The 22,719-nt window shown below is 36.5% G+C and overlaps 1 protein-coding gene across 1 annotated transcript in view; it reads left to right on the forward strand.

Annotated features, from left to right (window-relative positions):
• NALCN (sodium leak channel, non-selective) overlaps positions 1-22,719 on the forward strand; it is a 233,685-nt gene that overhangs the window by 142,499 nt on the left and 68,467 nt on the right. Inside the window, exon 15 of the mRNA XM_058846993.1 lies at positions 3,547-3,621. Within this exon, the coding sequence (XP_058702976.1) occupies positions 3,547-3,621 (75 nt within the window). The remainder of the gene's footprint in view (positions 1-3,546; positions 3,622-22,719) is intronic.

Below are 22,719 nucleotides of genomic sequence, written 5' to 3' on the forward strand. Positions count from 1 at the left end.
CAATGTGCTGTGTTATGTTTTAGCTGGTGTAAAAGTGCTGCCCTGTCTCTGCATCACGCTTGTTTTCCAAATCTTGTTCTTTCTCATGGCATTGTACTACCTATAGTTCTTGATTATTACCAACGAGTTTTGCCTGTCATTACTAATAGTCTTTGGCTAGCTCCACAGCCGTACAGCTATCGGTGTGTGACACACATTCACCCCTTCTTCTGGGAACTGAGAGCTCAAACAGATCTCACTTTGGACCGCTGTTCATAGGATCATTAGAGAGTGGGTTTTAGTCACAGTCATTTTCCATCCTGGCCATAATTTGAGTCACTTTCTTTGAAGGTTCAACAACAGAAATATTATTCCTCTTGGCTGTTTTGCAGGCAAAAAAAGTATGTTTCCCAGGTTAAAATCAGGCACTCGTTAGACACCTGTTAATTCCTGGGAACTGACAGTGTTTCTGATAAGCTCAAGAGGGGCTGTTGTGGTTTTAAACCAGTAATTAATAAAAAGGGGAAAAAGAATTACTTATTTCTTGCTGTGAGATATGGATTAAAACCAGAGCAAACCAGGCATAAAATTTAAAAGGAATAAAGGAAGTTTATTGACAAACTACAATAATAAGAACACTAGAATAAACTTCCAGAAAAACCTTTTCATCTCTTACTGCCTACCATTCTTTTGTTCACATGACAACAGAGACAAAAACTTTAGAATTTTGATGGTTTAAACAGTCTCAATTCCTTCTATAGTCTTTTCCTTAGTTTCTGTAGAGAAACAGAAGTTCCTTTCTGTTAATTTATGGAGTTTCTCACAAGAAAACTATTTTTGTTATAGTTTTCCGTTTCTTTGATATCAGCTGCCCAGAGCTGCTGTTATCAAAGCCCACCCCTCCCATTCCACATCACTCTGAAATGTGTTATGGGTCATTAGTATGGGGATAGCATTTTTAAGGATAAGTTATTCAAAGGCAAGAAGTATTTTTCATCTGTTTCTGTGAGCTTCACTAGAAAACAGTTTTCTCATTGCCTCTCAAGGCTTCAAATCTCCCAGCACTTCACTATACCATAATTACTCTACTTTTTACTCAAATTTACACTTTGAACACTCTATTCCTCCCCATACTCTATCATGAATTAAAGGAGTTCTTTTCAGGACTTCATTGTCCATCCCCATAGTTTTAACAGAAAGATATTTCAGCTTAATTAAAGCATCTTCTTAATTCTCTACCTTTCTTGAAGCTTCTTTTCTTTCTTGTCACTGGTAGTTTATAAAGTCTCTTTTCATGTTGATCACTCTCCTTTTCTCTCTCTGGATAAAAAGATTAATCTGCAAGTCTCATCTGGATAAGAAAGAGTTAAAATCTTGCCCAAGCTTTTGTAGATGGTTCGGTGATCTCTGCTGAACAGGAGCTGGAGCTGTCTGCGATGAAAAGTTCCTCATAGGTGCTCTGGAGAGCGTGGTCACCATCTCTGCTTGCAGCAGGCCCAGACCCCCTCTCTTTCTTCATTCAGCAGTTTCCTAGTGAATGTAGTTACAGCAAAACCTGCAGCCGAGCCAGAGATTGGGCCGGGCCCGGCCCAGCCCGACCTGGCCCGGGGCAAGCTCCCGCAGACCCCATCTCCCGGCCGGGAGAACGGCAGGCCCAGCCCGGCCCCCCCCCCCCCGGCGCGTGGCCTGGGCAGGGAACCGGAGGCCAGCCGGAGGTCTGCTACCTTTCACAGCCAAGCAACAAAAAGAGCAACAGAGTTCTGGGGTTTTTTTACTTTAAGGTGGGGTTCACAAGTTGATCCCACTTTTCAATGGCTAAAACTGCTGTCAATTCTCAGCAATGACCGATAATTGGTCATGAGAAAGACTCCAGGCAGTCCCCAGCAACTCCAACTTTCCTTAAAGGTAAAGTAACCCCATGACAGGGGCTTAGTCCAAGTGCAGTTCATCCAGGCTGAGTGAGGTCTAATGAGCATTTCTCAGCTCACAGTGTGGCCTGTGTGGGAGAGGGGGTGCACCACCACAGGCTATCCTGTCAACTTCTCCGGGCCTCTACGCTGTGCTAAGTATTGTGTATTTTATTGGAATTCTGTCTTGCATTGCTGTTCTGAATGCAATCTCAACTTCCACTGTTTGTAGTAGTTGGATCATTGAAAATTATATGATGTGTTGTTTATGTGGCACATATGTCATTTTGAATAGCTGCAAGAAATTCTGCATGTTGCAAAAGCCAGCTTCTTGTTGAAAGAATGTTGTTTTCTTCTGAGTACAGACATTTTTTAAATGTATGGGCCAGAGTCCTTCATATGTCTTCTTTACTTTTATAGTTCATGGAGCAAAAGAAAATCCTGCCTTGGAATAAGGTCCACTCAATTTAGATGTATTTTGATTTCCAAACTACTTGTCTGTTATATTAAACCACATAAATTTCATCTTCTGTAAAGGTGGGGAATAAATTTCCAGTGTGACAGGCAAACACTTCATTTACAAGTAGTCTTCATTTACAAGTGGAAGGATATGGTTGTCACTCAGTGGTCCAAGACAGCAGAAAAATTCTAGGCCTGTAACTCTCTAAAAAAAGAGTTTTTGTATCTTCTGGTACCTCTCTTCTATATCAGAAATTGCTTGCCTGTAGAAGCTCAATTGTGTTTGAGGATGTTTGCATCAAACTTCAGAGACTAGAACCTCGGCAGTTGCTGACAGCTGTTGAGTTATGTATGTGTACTTATTGACTGCCTTAAATAGAAGTTGTCTGATAATATATGCTGAGCAGTGGTATCCTCCCTCACCTACGATACTCCTAATTCTGTTTGCTTCTCAGCTATATCAGTCACATTTTCAACTCCTTTGGCCTCTGGTCAGCATCTGTACACAAGGGAAATATAATAATCTGATACTGATACACACTTTTTTTTCTCCCTGGAATTCTTCCTTCTAGAAAATTACCTAAACAATATTTAATGTAGAGTAAATGGAGGCACTTGCTTTTCCTCTTCTGTGACATGAGTTTTGTATACATGTCATGCATGCAAATAATGAAACAGCTAACTTTTCTTCCAAAGTGGATTTAGCTACTTTTCACAGAGGCACCCTGAGCATAAAGGAAGTCCATAAAGTAAATGACTGTCAAATGACTAAAAAGTCACACATTAATTGAAAGCCACCTAAGCTTTACAAGATGTTTTAGGATTTTGCTTTGCATTTCTTTTATTATTATTGTTGTTGTTGGGTTTTTTGTTATTATTTCTGATTAATTTAATTTTCTCTTCATGTGAAGTACATTTTAATGAGTTTATTGTTAAACATATATAATGCATTGGTCATAAGACCTAGAATTCAGCATTTTTAAACTCATAATAATTGTATGGTTAGATAAAAAATAATTTACTACTTGCGAAATGGCTAGCAGATATATAGTAGCAGGTGATATTAGTTCAACAGATGTCAAAGGCAAGAATCCCATTTAGATCATTTGGGCTGTCATTTTTCCATGTAATTTAATAATACTTCTTAAGGAAGTACACTTTCTTAAGATACACTTTAACAAATTACTTACTTGTTTTGTAGATTCTACTCAGCCTGTTTGTTGCTGTTATTTTGGACAACTTGGAACTTGATGAAGATCTAAAGAAACTTAAACAAGTAAGAATATGTTTTTATTGTGCTTGGAAGTAGTTTCAGTAAGGCGTTTTACTTTACTGGTATTTTGTGTGGCAGAAGATGGGCAATATCTTCATCACAATGAGCAAAACAATACATGTAGAGGTGACTAGCAGTATTTTGTTGGATAGTTTACTATCACAAAACCTTAAGGAAAAATTAAGATATTGTAAAAGAGATGTATAAATTTGGTTAATCAAATTCAGTTTAGATACTCTTGTAATTAAAAAAAAAAAAAAATCACAACTAGGCCATCTTTTTGCTTATAAGCTAGAGAAAGATATCTCTGCCCATGCTTTATGAGCACAGCACAGCTCCACTGCAGGGGAAGGTAATGGGAGAGGGTCCACAGTTCGGAAGCAGTAGAGCACACTCTGGTTAATGTGTTAGAGGAGGGCTAAAGATGCTTGGAAGAGTTAACTCTCTTGATTTATTCTCCTCATATTGGGACCAAGAAATCATTCTCTCTTGCCTGAAAGCCCGAATGTCAATCACATAAAACAGGTGTAAATAGAGAATTCATATTGACTGTTCTGACCTTGTGCACAAACCACCAGAGAGGAAGGTATCCATAGCTTTTAAATGGGCTTTAATCTGTACAGAGAAAAGCAAAGTCGTCAACATTTCACTATTTCATGCATGAAATAGCATGAACTAACACATGGCAACTTCTGTAATATTTGGCTTATAGCCATCATTTGCTGCTTTTGTTCACCTTTCATGTGCCTCAGCAATTGCCATAGAATTATGTTCGTTCAGTTCACTCAGACAATTGAGCTATTTTACACTGTAGTTCTACATGACTATATTATATACTTTTAGTTTTTATTTATAGAATTCAATGCAGAAATCAATGCTGCTTTTGCTGTTGCAGTATTAAATATCCATATGTATTGCAAACTTGAAATAAGTTAAAAGGACAAGTATTTTCTGCAACAATGAAACACAAGTACTGGAATTCAGTTGATCAGTTTACATGAGTGAGAGATCTTACAGATGATTCTGGGATGGTGGGACAGTCTTGAGTATGCAAACTGAGTAGGCCAAATAGAAGACATTAATTTTTCGCTGTATCAGTCTCAAGAGGTAATATGATCTGAAATGAAAATGGCTCAGATGTGGTAAGCAATGTCATATCATACTGATAGTCTTCCAGAAAATTTTTCATAGTGTCTGCATGAGTTATGAGCACAAATAAATTTTCCAAAGTGAAGAGCTTGAGACGGGAAATCCAGTGGGTTTTGTGTGAAACGTCACATCTTTGATTCATAAACCACTTTAAAAGTCCCCATTTTTGCTTATTAAATGGCAACAGCATGGCTTTGTGCTTTAGCCACCTGCTTTGGAAGTGGTGAGCAAAAAGCAATAATGAGAGGCCACCACTAGCAATGCTTGCCACATTTCAGTCTGAAATTTTATTAGCCTGGTAGGAATTCTGTCTCTGTGATAGCAATAGAGAACATTTAAATGAAAAACATAACCATATTTTTTTTAAAAATCTCTCAACTTCATAGCTTTGAGACTGCAGCAGCATAACTACATGAGAGTAGTGCTGGGCCAGAACAAAATTGCTGCCCCAGCCACCAGACGTTCTAGCTACTGTGCCACTGACAGACTGTCTCCGTGACCCAAGAGGGCATTTAACCAGAGCACAGCACTGTGCCGTTGGACATACCAGCTGGGTTGACTGGCATCATGGTGTATGGATTCTACATGCATTATGATGCATATCATACACCATCCTGATATATAAAAATGGCCAAGGTGGCTGACGCTGGTTCATTTGTACTTATGTTTCTGAAATGGTTTCTTGAACTGTGTCTCCTCTTAGATTATTACTCAGTTCTATTGAATGCATTCCCTACTGGTATTTTATGCAAACAAATGAATGTTGTACAAGGTGTTGCATATTTTAAAAATGCTTCAGGTGAAAGGAGGCAAGGGGTCAGTTCCTGGATCTCAGTGATACGAGATTAGTGGAATGAATGTACAACTGCTTAAGTGCCTAGAACAGAAAAGATTTCCTGATAAATATGATGGTACAACAGGTTCAGTGCTGATGGTGACTGTACTCTACTCTGCAGAAATATTGATTGTCTTATCTCAGAAGATAAAGCAAAAAGAGTTTTTTAATTGAATGATATTTTGAATTTTCAATTAAAAAATAGACTCAAGAAGAAGCAGGATTATAAGGTAATTGTTATGTTTTGATCAAGACCATTTCTATAAAAAATTTGTATTACTGCACAGAAAAAAAATTTACATTTGTAATTAAAAGATTAATGGTGTTGCAAGAGAGGAGGCAAATAATTCAAACTTAAAAGACATTGGTTGGTTGAAAATTATGAAATTGTAATGCTCTCAATCCTTGGGGATGTATTTTTTTCCCTGTCTTTACAGATTTTAAAGCTCAAGTCCCAGGGCATTGTTGATGAAATACTGAATGATTTTCAAGGAAGGAAGGAGAATATATTTGTGCCAGAAATCATACCTACCTAATAATCCCTTTTAAACTGTATTCTTCTTAATTGTGGCTTAATTTCTTTTCTGGAACTTCATAAGAAAAATTTTATTACTTAACTTGAAAATTATTGGGAGAGGATTAATTACTTTATATTTGCAATGTACTCTAGAATGTAAAATGATATGTAAACACTTGGTATTCATATTGCTTCAGTAATAATTACCCCATTACATAATATAAATTTCAAAACTGTGGCCTCCGTGCAAAGAGTAGGTAGTGTTCCTTTTAATAAGCTACTAGTCCATTTATTGTACAGTGTGTGATCCTGTGCATTATTTATTGCACAGTATTCAGGCTTTGCTACAAAGACAAATCTATTAATCTCCTTTCTGTCTTTTTTATGGTACCCCTCATAAGTATGTAGAACAAACATAAAACTTGTGAAAGATTAATTTAAGAGATTTACTTAGCAACACAGGTACACGTAAGAACAGAATCTGCTTTTCCAAGACACAATTCAGCTGGTTTAAGAATCATTCTCTGTATCCTTACAGCTCTGTTTATTTGCAATGCATCTCCCAACCTCTGCCACATCTCATCCTCTTGTCTGTCTGCCATCATAACTCAAGTTGAAAGTGTTTTTACTATAGCTTATAGTCACCACCTATCTGTGGAGAAAACTTGACCCTCTGCAGCAATCCAGACTGACCCTAATACACTTCTGAGTCTCCAGGTATGACCTTGATCCTGCTCATCTTCCCATGAAGCCCTTTTCTCTGGCATTCAGTAAATCAGTTATGCAGATGATATCAAACTCAGGCAAAAGAAATCTATCAACTACAATCCTGACTTCCTTCTCATTCATGCCTGTCTTCTCCACACTCTCCCTAAACTATTGTCCCAAAGTTAAAAAGAAACTGAGAGAATTTCTTTGATGTCTTTTGCCTTTTGTGATAAAGTGATGACTTTCTTTTTAGGAATTCATCACCCTTAACAGATTTTGAAGCATGACTTTGTCTTGCAGCAGCTGTTTTAACTATTCCCATTATATTTTCCACATACTTACTTTTTCCATTGTTACATATTTCTATCAATTTGCATAGATACAAAGTCAGACTGTTTAGATTCTCACTTCTCATGCTCTACCCTGGATCCCTCTTTTAAAGTTAGTCACATTTGCCACTTTCCTTTTCTCTCACTCCAAAGTTTATTTAGGTGACAAATTATCTATCACTGCTGTATGTCAGCCTTACTATATCTGAGATCCTTTAGAAGTCTTGAGAGAGTGCTATCGGGCATTTGGGAGTCACAAATTGACCTTGTGTCAGTTATCTTCCAAAAGCTTTTCTCCTGACATTTTTGTAGATCAGTCTTTGGCACAGCTTAGGATCTTCTTTAAATCTGTCTGTGGCCAAAACTGTTTATTTTAATTTCTTGCTTTGGTTTTATTTTTCAGAACACACTTAATTAATAGTCTGTTGCTCTTTTAGACTTCCTGCTTTCCTTATGTCCTTAAGAGCTTTCTTATTAGAGTTTATTTCTCTAGAAACTAACCCCTCAAAGTTTTTCATGATCTGCCATTATTTTTATACCAAAAAGTGCTAAAATTTATGTTGAGGGTTTTTTCCTCTATTCTTTGCTTAGCATATGACTTTCTTTTCTGAAATGTATCCATTTACTTTGAATGAAGTAAAGTCTTCTTTGCACTCCATTTGACATTGCTGGTCTTGTTGACCTTCTTGGAGTTTTTCTGTAGGTGGTAGATGTATTCTACTAATAACACAGGATATTTAAAGCTACTCCATACACTCTCCCTTCCCAGTTTCTGTCATTTGTTCATTCCTTTAAATTTCTTTTCAAAAGCTTTATGATTTTAAGTATTTAATTTTTTCATTTAAATTCAGTATAATAGATAGATTTGACTTACTACTTGTGAAGTTAAATCTGAATTTGAGACCAGTTTTATCACTGTTACAGAAAAGCTATTTTTGATATTTTGATATTTATTTTGATAAAATATTTTTTGATATTTTTGATATCAAATAGATTTTGCTCAGTACTCAGTACCATGAGATGTTTCTTCACTTAGGTGTTCTCTGGCTATGTAAGTCAGCAAGGAGTCACTTATGAGTAAAAAGTTAATATCTTTCTTCTTCTTTTTCTTCTAAACATACATGAGGGTAAACAAAGGCTTCCCAGTGTTATTGCTGCTTGTCTTTTGGCTTTGAATACTATTTTACATTTTGAAATTATTTTATAATCCACATTTACACATGTGCAGAATATTTCTGCCAGTTTGAGACAGTTTCAATGCACATGGATCCTGTGTTGTTTTTATATGCATTTACCTTATTCACTGCATTGATTGAAGAATTTCTGTAACATAACATTCTGTAACCAGGTGCCAGGTACTCTCCATCTGGATAATACATTGCCTGTTTTGCATAGTCTGATTCTCTAGGATTCTACTGCCTGTTACTTCTAACAAGTTTCTGAGATGTGTTTTGTGTTAACACGGTGGAGCTTTTAGTAACAGAAATTCTAATGCAACCTTGAGGGGTTTAAAATTTTGTGATATAAAAGCCTGTATATGTATTATTCTTGTCTAGTTTTATGTCCTCTCCTTAATATGGCTTTAGTTTTTATGGGTTTTTTTGTTTCTTATCAGAATTTTATAAACTTTTAGAATTCCCATAGCTTCAGTCTATATGGAGAAACTCATGTTTGCCAAGTTGACTTCTCCATTTGGGCTTACTCTACTGTTTTAGTACCTGCTCCTTTAACAGCTTTTGCAGCCAGTGAAGTTCCTTAAAAATTTTATGAAGATTTAAACACCTGGGTAGAATTCATCTCACTTCACCAATATATTATAATGTTGTATATACAGTTTGAAATATTCATATGGATTTCCTTCTCTAGTCACTGAATAGTAGCAGATACTTTCAGAGGGCAATTTTGAGAGACATACATTTTTTTAATAGGGAAGCTACAAGAAAATTTGAAGCCAGCTATGAGATTAGCCTCAAGCCATCCTCACTGTATGAACTGCCCTTCATCTGCAGCATGCACTGTGGCTTACAGCAATGAAACCTGTGTGGCACTGCTTCTCAAGTGCATATCCCAGATTTCCTGAGAAAGCAGATGGAAAATGAGACTACTCTGTCTTTGATCTGTGCTTATATCTCAGAACCCTTTGGCTGGTCCTTGTCAGAAAAAGGGTACTGGGTAGATGGACCTTGCATCTAACACAGTGCATTCATTCTTACACCTCTGGTGTTTCATAATCTGAATTGGATTTCAGAAAAAATTTGCAAATAGCATAGGGATGAACCCATTGGTGGCTAAAACCTTGTGTGTGATCACTTTACTGTTTTATAGTTCCGCAAGGAAAAGAGCAGGCACCTCAAGCATCTCTGAGCATGAGACATGGTCTGACTTCCTTAACCTTGTAATCTTACCTCTGTAATCCTATTTCCTGGAATTCCATAGTAAGATACATATTTTTTATATCTATATATAATTTTAGCTATTAAAATATAACTTTTTCTTTGTTTACCTTATGCTTGTTAAAACAAACCCAGCTTACCTCACTAACTTTAGAGGGTTTATCTTGGAGTTTGTGTCAGATAAGATTATTGTGTCCCTATTTTACTAATGGAGAATCAAAGCTGAAGTGACTTCCCTAGGTTTACACACAAATTCCCAGTATGATGAGGAATCAAAAAAAAGTCTGGTTTAGGTCTTAGGCCCCTTGAGTCAATCAGGAACATATGTCCACTTTTCAATTGCTGAAATCTCACATAAGTGTAGTTCTCTGCTTCAAGAGAAAATCCCTTAAAGAAGATCAGATTTCTGTCATATCACACATGTGCCGTCTGTGCTCTCTAGTGCACACTCACAACATCAGTACAGATGGCATCCATTACTAAAAATATTTTCCCTGGGCCTTACTACCTGGCAACAGAAATTCTTGGAGGAGTAAACAACAATATGCAGTAGGGACATTTTTCTTCTAATTTGATTAAATTTACACTCTAACCAGTGAAGGTACTTGACAGATGTTCATGCTCCTTTCCCTCCAGTTCTGCTCCACACAATAAAATATGTGTAAGATTTCTTTTTCCCCTAAATCCATATCAAAGCAGCAAGCACCACAGAGTTGTATATATACACCTATATATCATGGTATGTATCTATTTCTGCTTATAGTATACATTTTCTTTTTTAAATGAGATGCCTTTAGAATTATATTTAAAAAGTAGCATATTTTTACCATGTTCATTTTTTCTCTTAAATCTCATTTTTAACTCTTTTATATTGAAAACAAGCTTTTATAAAGAAGCTAGGAGATAATGATGGATTCTTTGTTGACTTTGTCCGTTGAGATAGATTCTTGTTTTCAACAATGTTTAATGTCTGAACACTTCAGTTTGATGCCAGTGGTTCAGGATCACATTTTGAAATGCTTACAAACTTTTCAGAAAAGAGGCAGTTAAGCAAACTTTAGTGGTCTTTCCAGAGCTTTCACAGCAAAAGCATAAAATAAATAAAAGGAATCCATTAGGCAGTTTGTCTCATAAGAAAGCACAGTTGCAGTAGAATAAAGTAAATTAGGATTTGAGTGTCATCAAAAATGGCAGAACTATTCTGGAATCTCATTGTATAATGCTTGGGGGGTTTTGGTGGTGGTCATGGTGGTGGTGATAGTGATGGAGGCAATAGGGAGGTCCAGACTGGGATCTACTGCCACCTTATTGTCCAGAATTAATGAAGCAGAGGATAGACTACTTTGAAAATAATTTTATAAAACTAATAAATATTTATATGTTAATCCCTCTTATCTTAAAATCTACTCTATTTTTTCTGTTCTTGTTGTCAGGGAAACATAGCAATTTACACTTTTTTTTTATCACTACACAGTTACTTTTACTTCTTCAGTACTCAAATTAAAAAAATCCCTGATTTATAATAAGACTTTTGGCGGCCTGCTATCTAAAGGGGGAGTATCTGATTCTGAACATTGGTAAAGATAATTCTGGCACATGTATACTAAATATGCATTTGACCCTGCTTCCCTTTTATGCAAGAATACATAAGTGGATTTTTGGTTAATTTTAGTCAAGACAAAGCAAGTCTCTAAAGTGATAGCGCTGAGTCCTACATTTTTCTCTAAAGTGCATTTGAATAGAAGTTTCAAATCAAATATTTATATTAAGTAGAATAAAATATTTTTTATTGTTGCCTGACTGATCACCACAGTATCCTTTTGATTTTGGAAAACTCACAGATACTTGTTTGCTTACAGAGTTGGAATCTGTGTGAACTAAAGCAGTATTTGTATGCCAAAAAATCCAAACTTACACCCCCAGAAGAAACATAAAATTTTCTTACTGTGATTCCTATTATATTCATCTTTGTTTGTTTTTCTCTAAGCTGAAGAGAAGAAGCACAATTTGTACTTTTGATCTTAAATTCATGTGCAAGCATTTGTTGATTTTGCAATTATTACTTTGATTCCGGTGTCTGTGCTTTTCATTGCTAACTCAGAGCAATTGTATTCACATTTTTAATCCATGCAAAAGAAACCTCCCAAGAACAAAAATCTTCATGCACATAAATGCAATTATTTTTAAAAATAAGTAAGATTATCTTCTGACATGCACTGAAAAAAATAAATCATGATAATACTGTACTCTTATGCAGTAAGCATCATAACAAAAGTTTTAATGTTTTTATATTTAAGCCAGCTCTCAGGAGTTTAGAAGCAACTATCTTCAAGTTTTTAAACATTTGTATTCAAGGAAAAAAATTCTCATTCATTTAGATATAGGCTGGAATAATCTAAGGTGTCAAGTGACAGGATTCATGTCACTTTGTTAGCCATGCAAAAAGTTAGGCATGTAGTCTAAGCTAGTCATCTGCATTTGCCCGTAGTCATAGTTACCCTCCAGGGAATGATTCATCCCCTCCAAGTAGGGGGGTCTCTTTTTTCTGTTACAGGGGAAGTCTAGACAGTTAATTAGGCAAAATGCCTGACTTTCAGTGGATAACATTAAGCGACATAAATATCCAAGAATAATGAATTAGGAACCTGTATTTCATTGACATTTAATCATATGGGTGCTTTCACATTAATGAAGCCGAAAATCGTAGTGTGTAACAGCAGGCACCTTACTGAAATGTCTAGGCTGGGATCCTAATTTAGGTTAGGGACTTAGATGATAATGGCAACAAAGAAGGATGAAAGTCAACATTCAGAGCTGATCATCTCTCCTCATTCAAAGCAGAAAACAAGGCCTGCATTTGTGAATTTTGGTTCATAAAATAGCAAGTGCCTGGAATTTGCACCTCAGTTAGTTTTTTAAGGATACATGCCACAAATTTGACAGGATCTTTGTAGAGGTTCCTGACCTCCACCTGGTTTGGTTCAGAAGGCAGTACAGGCCCTGTCTCACTTGTGGAGCAAAAAGTATGAGTGGCAAAAGCAGTGTGGTCTGTGTGAAACCAGACATTCACCATTTGCTATGGGAATATGTCAGAAATGTTGCTATCGCACATTTTAATGTATCCCACTAAGACTTTGTAGTTATGTTTGGTCTTAAAAGACAAAGATACAAATAATTGCTTCCCCAGAGAATGAAGTTTCACTGCTGTGACAATGATGTTGAGGATATCCATCTTATATTCTCAGTAATGATATGTTAACAAGTGTTGCTGCATCAATATCAAGACACTGGAATTCCCTTTTTGTGTGATTACTATGTTGTTCCAGTATTATTCTTGCCAATATGCTTATCACCTTTCTCCATTCATCATCACCATTATGGCTCCCATTTTTTTAGCTACTACTCCTTCACATCCAGAAACAGTTAGTGCTGTTTTTTCTTTACATTAGAATATACATTCCTTAGTGCCAATGATCACTTCTCCATGATCATTATCAAAGGAGTTTACGCATCCATCCACTGCTGGAAATTTGCAAAACAACAATCTGTTTATTAGGAGAGCTTCCATAAATCCACAGATGGAGTGTTGGTTTCCTTGAATCTCTCATTTTTAAGGGTATCTCTCATTTTTCAAGTTGGCTCTTGCTCTGGGAATATTCGTTCCTCTCTTTTTTGGACTAAAACATCCTTCTAATAATCTTTTATAATTGTTTCTATGTCCCAGGCATACAGTGGGCTGAAATTCATGATGTGAGAGAAGTCTTTCACACAGACGAGGTTTTCAGCATGAAAATTATACTGACAAAGAGACAAAAATGTTTTAATAATGTTTTCCTGAATGAAATACAGAAGTCAGGTCTGCAACCTAATCTTCCATTAGCTATTTTGTCTCTTGCACACATAGCATCTTTCTGCTTTCAGCACTCAGGATGGTTGCAGATTTTAACTCATTTTTAGGTTTGGGGTTTTTTGGTGTTGTTCTGTTGAAATCAGATACCAGGAGGAGAAGGCCAAGGTTTTACTACTGACCTCTTGAGTATACATTAATGATGATTAGTCAAGCAGTCAATCTATATGTTTACGCCTTTTCATTTTTTGTTTGCTTTTTTCACTATTGCTAGATACTAAGCTGTGAAATTTGGTTTCTATACACTCTTGCCCTTCAGATATTCACAACGTCTTCATGTAAAGCAGTTCTAACAACTGAAACAGCTCACTTCTCTAGTGGAAATACATGCTATTTTTATAACTTCTGCTAGATGCTCCTGCTGCTGCCTTTTTGCATTATTGTCTGCAGAACAAATAAAGGCAACAACTTGAACTAAGTGCAGTGCTTGTTTTTCTTTAACTTTTAACTGTGAGCTTCTAAAAATAAATATTTCTGCATTCATCCATTAGTTTTTGTCAAGAAGTCTTCATAATTAAATCCCTGTGAGAGCCTTGCAGAGTTGAGGGCTAACAGAAAGCAGAGCTGGTCATAGAAACAAGAAGAGTTAAAATCTGATTGTCAGCAAAACTGAAGTCCATGTTCTCCAGTACCATGAGTGAGGCCAAGGTCTACCTAACCTTGATTCTAGTAGGAGAAGAAAGCTTGTCTGGTATGAAGAATAATTTAATGTATAATTCTGGCATCATGGATGCCAGAAGCTGTATAAAAATAAAAGCTTTTTTTTTAATGTGGATTTAGGAGTTGAAAAAATATAATCAAGCTGCTTGCAATGGTTCTATGAACTGAAACTGTTAATGGTATCCGTTATTTTTAAACTTTGAACTGTGATATCAACAGATCTGCATCAAGCTTCTCTAAAAAGCCTTCTTGATGCCAGAAGAAAATTATTTTCTGGTTTAGTTCTAGGAGATCAAACTTTCCTGGCTCATTTGCTGAAGCTGCAGCTTGTATAAGAGTTCAGGAATTGTAAAAGATTTTCTCCACGAGAGCCAAAATGTGATTTATATTTGGCCCCACTCATATTTTCTTTTTCTTTCAAATGTGTTTGCCTTGAAAAACTGACTTGAAATCCTGTAATGCATTTAAGTATTAATGAAAATAAGTGGGGAAAAAAATACTTGGGAAAACTTATTGAAAGCTGCAATTTTTAAGAGATGGTAAGAGTTTCAATCGATACCTTTTTATCTTCAAGGTGTGACTGAGAATGCATATTTTTATGCATATGTGTGGGAATTTCCATGGCTCTCCCTAAGCTCACAATAATGTGACAATTTTGACTAAGCATGAGCAGGGGCTGGAGAAAGTCATAAGATCATTCACAATGAGAACAGAGGATCATTAGGGTTGGAAGATCATCTGATCCAAACCCCTTTCCAGGGCAAAAAAGTAAAGAGTCTTAATATTCATTGTCTAAAGCATACCAAAAATCTCTGAATCAGATATATTTTGGTTATACTGTCAGTGCCTTGGGGTAGTTCAAAAGTTTGCAATGTGCTACATTCCATTCTGCACTAAAAATAATGTGAATTCAGAGGATGAGGTACCCTCTAGGTAGTAGTATAAGCAATTATGTTCAGGGCAAAAAGGCACCAATCAAAGTGACAGGACAAGCTCTTCTTTCTGCAGTTGTCCATGTTCTTTTAAAAGAGTATAAGAAATTTTCGACCTCCTGAGTGTATTTGCAGATGCTTGTTTTTCTATTCTATGCATCTGATTATCATATCCTAACTATATTTTGGGTCTGTTTACCATAAAAGCATAGTATATATTTTTGCTCTCTAATACAAGCAGCCTGTGATTTTGAAACTACACAGACATACACATATGTTCCAACCATTTCAGAATCATTAGAGTTTTTCTCCATTTCAGGTCCTGCAGATACCTTTGGTACACATGCATAGGTCAATGCAGGTGTGCACACACGCACCCACATACAACAAGCTTGCCAAATATACAGAGTTTTTCAAAGTGACCGATTTTTACAGTTTGCAGAAAAACAGATCCTTTTTCAAATCATGCCAGCTTTATGAAATGCTGAATGTATTCCCAAATCTTGAAAATGTATGTGAATGCCTTTATTCTTCTTTAAAACAAAATCCTTAAATCTTTAACATCTCAAATAGTGCCTCTAATGAGCTTCCTTCTGTTTAGCACTTTTTCCCCCCAATAAGAATGTCATAATTCCACAATATTATTTATCTATTCTCAGTAATGAAATGGTACAGTCACTACATATCTTGCTTGTATTGACAGTGGATTGTCCTACTAAAGACTTTTATTTTGATAGGTGTACTGTGTTTAAATGTAAATCCTTTCAGACCTCTACACTAAAATTGCTTCTCCTTAAGTAGGGCGTTGCTTGGTATTCAGCATGACAAGCACTGACATCAGAGGAAAGCCTCTCGAATCCTAGTAAGCTATAGCTTCATGCCTCTATAGTAGCTCTGATTGTATCACTAAATCACAGACTATTCTGAGCTGGAAGGGACTCACAAGGATCATTGAGTCCAACTCTTTCAGCAAATAGCCCATCCTGGGATTGAGTGTGCAGCCTTAGTGTTATTGGCACTATGCTCTATCACTGTCAGTGTCACCTGAAAGTAGAACCAAGGCGTTCACAATTGCTTGGCAGCTCCTTGTGGCCAGTGATTGGTAGAATTCCATCATACGTTTCTGGTAAAAAAAAAAAAAACAGTGCCAAATACCAATACAATTATTATGAAGCTTACTGAGGAAGAATCTCTAGGCTTGGAATAAACAGGTCTGCTGGACAAAAGCAAATTTCTTCCTGGATCAATATCTAGTTTCTGACAGTAGCCAGAAAAATATGTTTAGGAACTAGCACAAGAAATGGGAAATCACAAAGTGGTATTTTTTTCTCTGATGATATTTCATACTTGAGTGTTAGTTACTTTCCACAGATATAGGAGCTTCCAGTGTCCAACATGGTGTATCTTTGTCTTTTAGTTCTTGATGGACTTTTTTCTTGCCTGTCTGTTAATTCAATTTTCAAATCTGTGTATATTCTAGCATTTACTGCCTGCAGCAGCAAAGATAAATTTAACAATGCACCTTGTGAAAAGATATTACTTTTTCAACTAATGAGCCTTCCGCTTGATTTTTTCATTTGATGCCCTCTAGCCTGTGATGTTCAGTCATTCCAGTCAAATGCTTCCTCAGTGCTCTGACTTTCCTACAGTACCTGTTATTACTTCCTGTGTTTTCTGTCTTTGTGCACCTGTACATTTAGCTTCAGAATCAGACCAAAGTTTCTTTTCACTGGGTAACTCTATTTTAAGTGATCTGCTTTTGCAAGAAAATTTGGCAGTTAAACTAACACATCTTGGAAAAAAGTCATGTTTAGTATTCCTTAGAAACTCCCTCTTTTATTGTTTTTTTCAAAGTAAATCAGTCAGCATGTGAAATTACTAGGATAGAATTTCTGTAACATCTTTTCTTTAAAGTTTTCTTGCTTTATTTTTAACAAGAATTCAAAATACCTAGTCCATAATAGAAAAGATACTAGCAAGTCCAATCTCCCTGCATGCAGCTAGCTTGCTGATGCTTTACTGTAGTCCTGTTTTTCATGGATTTAGTTTTTTGCTTTCCCTTTTTCTTCACTTGCTCTCCTCAGATCTCTTTTCTTGTGAAGTGGCTTAGTATTTGAAAGCAAGGTGTTTATAGGGGAAGTCCAGGCCATCCAGATGCAGTCCTTATTCATTCAGAAGACAGTTCTGATGTTACTCCTGTTAATACCAATGAGTCTCACTATCCTGGTAATGCAAATATCATTTTGACAGACCTATTAACAGCTCCTCTATTCAGTGAGGAGCAAACCAGTCCTCATACTTTATGACCCAGTTTTACTTTTGAGTGTGCAGGACCTTTTCTTCCCCTCTGCTCCCTTCTCCCCTGATTAAGTAGAACCAGAGCTCATAGTTCACTAATCTTTTTAATTGATACCATGAACAATGACAGGTCAAACACTAGTAACTGGCTTTTCAAGTACATAGCTCCAGAAGCTATGTTGAGTGATACCTCAAAAGTGACATTTTGTCTGTCGGTAGAGGAGGAGTTGGAAAAGACAGGATTTGGGATGCTGAACACATTTGGTGAGAATACATTGCCAGAGCCCTGTGCCTTTCACCAAACACCTCCAGGCATTCAGAAGATCCAGGAAGACTCCAATGACAATTTCAGCAGTTGCATCACTTCTAAATTTTGTGTGTTGAGGCTTCAGCATTAAAGTGGGAGTTTCAGCATAGGGATTTTTCATGAACATATTGTGTGAACAAGGTGTTATAATTGGTATATCTAATTTAAACACATTTGGCATAAAATTTTATATACGTGAATTTGTGTGTGAAGATCAAGGAGCTTTTTTAAGCCTAGTTAGAGTTACTTGCCTCCAGAGTATTTTTATTCTGAGAACAGTGCTTGAGGTAATTCTAAATGGGAAATAACTATAAAATAGAATAAAAATGAAAAATTACCTTTTCATTATATCTGATTCCATGTGAATGGATTTTTAACAAGTGGCAGGGAAGATAAGTGTCAAGCACATTTCATTAACCAATGGTAAGTACAGTAATGGTTCCACACTGAAATTTATGTACTACATAAAATGCATAAAATCCTTCTTTTTATCATAGAGGGAAGATAGAATTTTCACAAAATTCAAATTGGTCCCCTGTTCTGGGACATATGCAGAACATTTAAATAGGCATTATTTCGAAAGTAGTAAGTTTAACAGAGACTGAATCCATTTCTAGAAGACAAGGCAACCTTTCAAGACTGGAAAATAAGGTCATCTGGGAACTACTCATGCTAGACTATTTCTTTTTTAATAACTAAGAAAGTTTTGAAAATCCCTTGATGGCTGTAACTCCAAGACACCAGTGTTGTTTGAAACTCTTACCTCATCTGCCACCTTTTTAAAATACAGCATCAATGGATCACAAATTCTGGGTGATATGTTCTACTTGTAAAGGTGGAATAAACACCTAAGTATTAATTCAGAAGCTGTCAATTTCTGATATATGCAATCTGCCAAAAAACCTCAAAAAAATTCAAGAGGAAGGTTTTATGGTATAAAATGTTATAAAATAGAGACCTTTGAATATTCTAACCAAGGATCATTTTCAAAGCACACATTTTTCAAGGAAGAGGGATGGGAGTTCTATTTGCTATGGATGTGGGAATAGCAGTAACAAAAACGTAAATGTAAGTTTCTGCTGCTTCATTTATAGCACCAGGGAATAAAATGCTTACCTAGCTTTTCTGTCACCAGGAACTCATTTAATCTTTATTTTTTGTTTTATTTAGTTGATAGCAAAGGAAAATGAAAGTGCTTGTCAGAGCACATAGGTGATTCTTGATGCTCTGTCCTCTGAATTAAGGAACAGTCCTGCAGCAGTTTGGAATGAAGAGCTTATGTAGCATTGCTAGTTATTTTGATAGCAGTTGGATTATTTAAAATCCATGCTGTGTTTGCCTTTGCGTCCTTCTGTGCCACAGAAGTCTGCATTTCCTCTTCTGAACTGTTTTAGGCCCATAGGAGCCTTTGAATCTATGCACTTTTGTACACATTGTAATTAACTTCTGCATTCTTGAAAAAAAAGTAGAGGCCTGGCCTTTGCATGGGATTTAATTCCTGTTTCATTAAAAAGAGCTAGCAGCTTAGAAGAACTGATTTACTGCCTTTTTTTTTTTTTGGAACCTAAGACAGTCACTTCTTTTCCACTTAGAATTCAGAGGAGTTCTCCTTTTATAGTTCCTCAAGAATGGACCGGGCACTCTTTTAAAAATGTGACAGAAGATGAGGAAGCCTGCAGGGTTTTCCTGCATTATATCCAGTGAGTGGGAGCGCTATTTTGGAATGAAGGGAGAATTCTCACACATATCTTTCTCTTTAAAGAAACAGTCCATAACCACAAAGACATAAAGAAAACGTCTCCATCTCTTGTGAAAGGGAATAACAGCACTGAGGAATCTAGCCCTGGCTCAAATTTCATCAGCAAACTTGCATGGAGAAGGGTCAGCCAGTAACATCATGTTATTTGTGTTTGCATCTATCTCAGCTAAGAAGGTTTCTTAAGTAGTTTGGATCAGCCTTTGTGACCTCCCATTTACCACCTGTATAGCTTTGTCTCTGTGTGTCCTTTAGTAAAATACATCTTCTATCTGAATTTCTGTATTGGAATATACTTTGTAACTGTAATGAATTAAAACAGACCACTTATGTCAAATTAAGTATTCTGCCTCTAGTTCAAAATGAACAAACCAACCATCCACAAAAAGGCAAGAGGAAGCTAATTTGTGCAAAGACAAAGTCTCTTCTGTTTAAAGAAATGTCCTGGATTTTGGCCTCAGCTACATCCGTGAATTTTTTTTCAACTTCAGTTATATTTTCTAAGTAAGGATATTTGATTGTAAAAATTACTCTACTATGTGGATGGCAAATACTCAAATCTAAGTTGTATTAGTTATCTTCCAAGAGAGTCTAATAGGGCCCAATAATGATTTGGATAAAAGTAGAAGTTATTGAGAGTTGATGTATGCCTATGCACAACAGTGAAACTGAAGAGCATAATTCTCTGTTGTCTTGCAGTTCATAGCTATCAGCAAATCGTAGAATCATAGAAAAGTCTGTGCTGGAAGGAACTTCTGAAGAACACCTGGTCCAACCTGTATTGAAAGCATGCAATTAGATAAGGTTTCCCTGTGTCCTATCAGGTCACATCCTGGATATCCCCAGTGATAAAATATCCTTGGCTTGTCTAGGAAACTTATTCCAGTGGTTGTCTTCATAATGAAGAATTGCTTTGTTCTATCTAGAGAGACTCTCTCATTAAGCAAATGGCTTATTCTTTGCTTCCTGTCTTGTGACTAGGTTTCTTTGTGAAGAGGCTTCTTTTATATTCTCTACAACTGCATAACAGAAAAAAATTTCTGCAGCCCCTCCACAGACCGTCTCCAATGTGGCAATCCCAAACAAATCCAGTTACATGGAGATCAGAACAAGTGTACAGCCACATGGGTATTTAGGCGAATACCTTTAAGGAACCAAATGCACATGATAATGGTGCTTATAACAAAAACACTTGAAAAAAAGTACAAAAAAAGTACTGTGCTCTGTGGTTGATGTCTGCTTACTCCTGTGAATAAGAGCAAGAATAATGAACTCATTATTACATTTTGTACTTATGTAAGTGAATTTTTAGGATTTTATCTAGTGTCTTATCTGAATTGTGTTTCATGTTTCAAATGAAACATTCTTGTCCTAGCTACAGTAGGTCATCTGTTTGGTCTTTTTAGAGATCATTTGTGTGTTATAAGATATTGTAATATTGGCCTGTGCCAACAAAGTTTCCATTTACAAGAGTGTCCAAACACACTGTAGTACACCTAAAAAGAAGGAAACACAGGTTTGCATTGCCACAGCCAACAGAAGCAAAATGCCATCTGCTGTACAAGCACCTACATCATAATCTGTGACAAATATTTTTCAGCACCTACACAAATCTGCTTCCACCTCAGGTTGCACTTAAAAATTTATATGAATCACATAGGCTGTATTTGAAAATTGAAATTAGGTTCACGTAGCAAAGGTATGTGGCGAAGTTTAACCCCAGCCATACAGTTGCTCTTTCACTCTAAGAATCAGAAGGGTAAAAGTGAGAAAACTCATGGATTGAGATACAGACAGTTTAATAGGTAAAGCAAAACCCATACGTGCAAGCAAAGCAAAATAAGGATTCATTCACTATTTGCCATGGGCAGGCAGGTGTACAGCCATCCCTAGGAAAGCCATCTTCCATCACATGTAACGGTGACTTGGGAAGAGAGACACCATCGTTTCAAACATCTCCCCATCCTTATTTCCCCAGCTTCATATACTGGGCATGATTCCATATGTTCTGGAATATCCCTTTGGTCAGCTGGGGTCAGCTCCCAGCCCCTTGTGCCTCTCTAACTTCCTCACTGGTAGAGTGGGATGAGATGCAGAAGAGGCCTTGATTCTGTTGAAGTGCTGCACAGTGATAAGGAGAACAACCCTATGCTGTCAGCACTGTTTGCAGCAAGAATGCAAAACACAGCCTCATGTCAAGCGCTCTGAAGGAAATTAACTCTACCCCAGCCAAAACCAGCACAGTGTGTTTCCTACCAAGCAGATGAAACTAAGTAGTGGGTCAAGCTGGATATGCCTTCTGTCCCTTCCAGTTTAGTGGTAATCTATCTCATGTAATACCCCATACAAGGCATGGAGCAGCCTATACAAATCACATGGAATAAAAGTTTTGCATGTATGGGAAAAATTTCAGGTTTTCTATACTTAGGTACTAAGAAGACCTAGGTAAAAGTTATTTTCCTTTGTTAAACTGTGGGCAGGGATGTACACATTCTCTGCAGACTAAGTCATTTATCCCTATGACCTCTCTGCTCTTCAGCATTTGAAATACCTCTCACTGTCTGTATCCTGATAGAAAGTCAAGATGACGACTTCCTCAGTCAATCATGACCCGGTTTGCCGAGTGTCTTCAGCTCTTTTTTGCATAAATGAGAGCTGCTTATGGTGAGAACCATTGAAAGTCTGTCCACAATTAAAATTTCACAGATTGGCTCTGTTTTCCCATGAACCTGGCAGGGCAGATGAAGATATGTGTGTCTCAGCTACATATAGGTAAGGACCATTTGCAAAGCTACCTCCAGGAATCTTCCTTTGTGTAGAAACTAGAATAGGAAAGCAAATATTAAGAATCTCTGAATTGTCTTGCAATGGTAATTTGTTTGCTTCCCACGGAGAAGCACCCTTTCAGGTTTTAATGAATTTTTCCCTTAATCTTGAAGATGAACACATTGTAACTAGTCAATATTGAATGTTTACATTTGTACAAGAGCCAAATTCATGCATCTTGTGCTTTTGTTCACTTGAAAATATTTTAGTTGCTTGTTGTTCATCACATACATAGTTCATAACCAATAATGCTACCTAGTTTACATGATGTCTCAAGAAGATTCCCTTGGTGAAATGGAGCATGTAATGCATTTTCTATTATAATGGATATTTTTTTGAAACTGACAAACCTTTGTATGGAAACAAAAATGTATCTGCTACTTATCACAAGAGAAAAATAATGAATATGAAAATAGTATTTTCATGTCATTTGTATGTGAAATAGCTGTTAAAATAAGAGTTAAGCATGTTAGCATGAAATTTA

This window comes from Poecile atricapillus, chromosome 1, assembly GCF_030490865.1.
Source record: "Poecile atricapillus isolate bPoeAtr1 chromosome 1, bPoeAtr1.hap1, whole genome shotgun sequence".
Lineage (NCBI taxonomy): Eukaryota > Metazoa > Chordata > Aves > Passeriformes > Paridae > Poecile > Poecile atricapillus.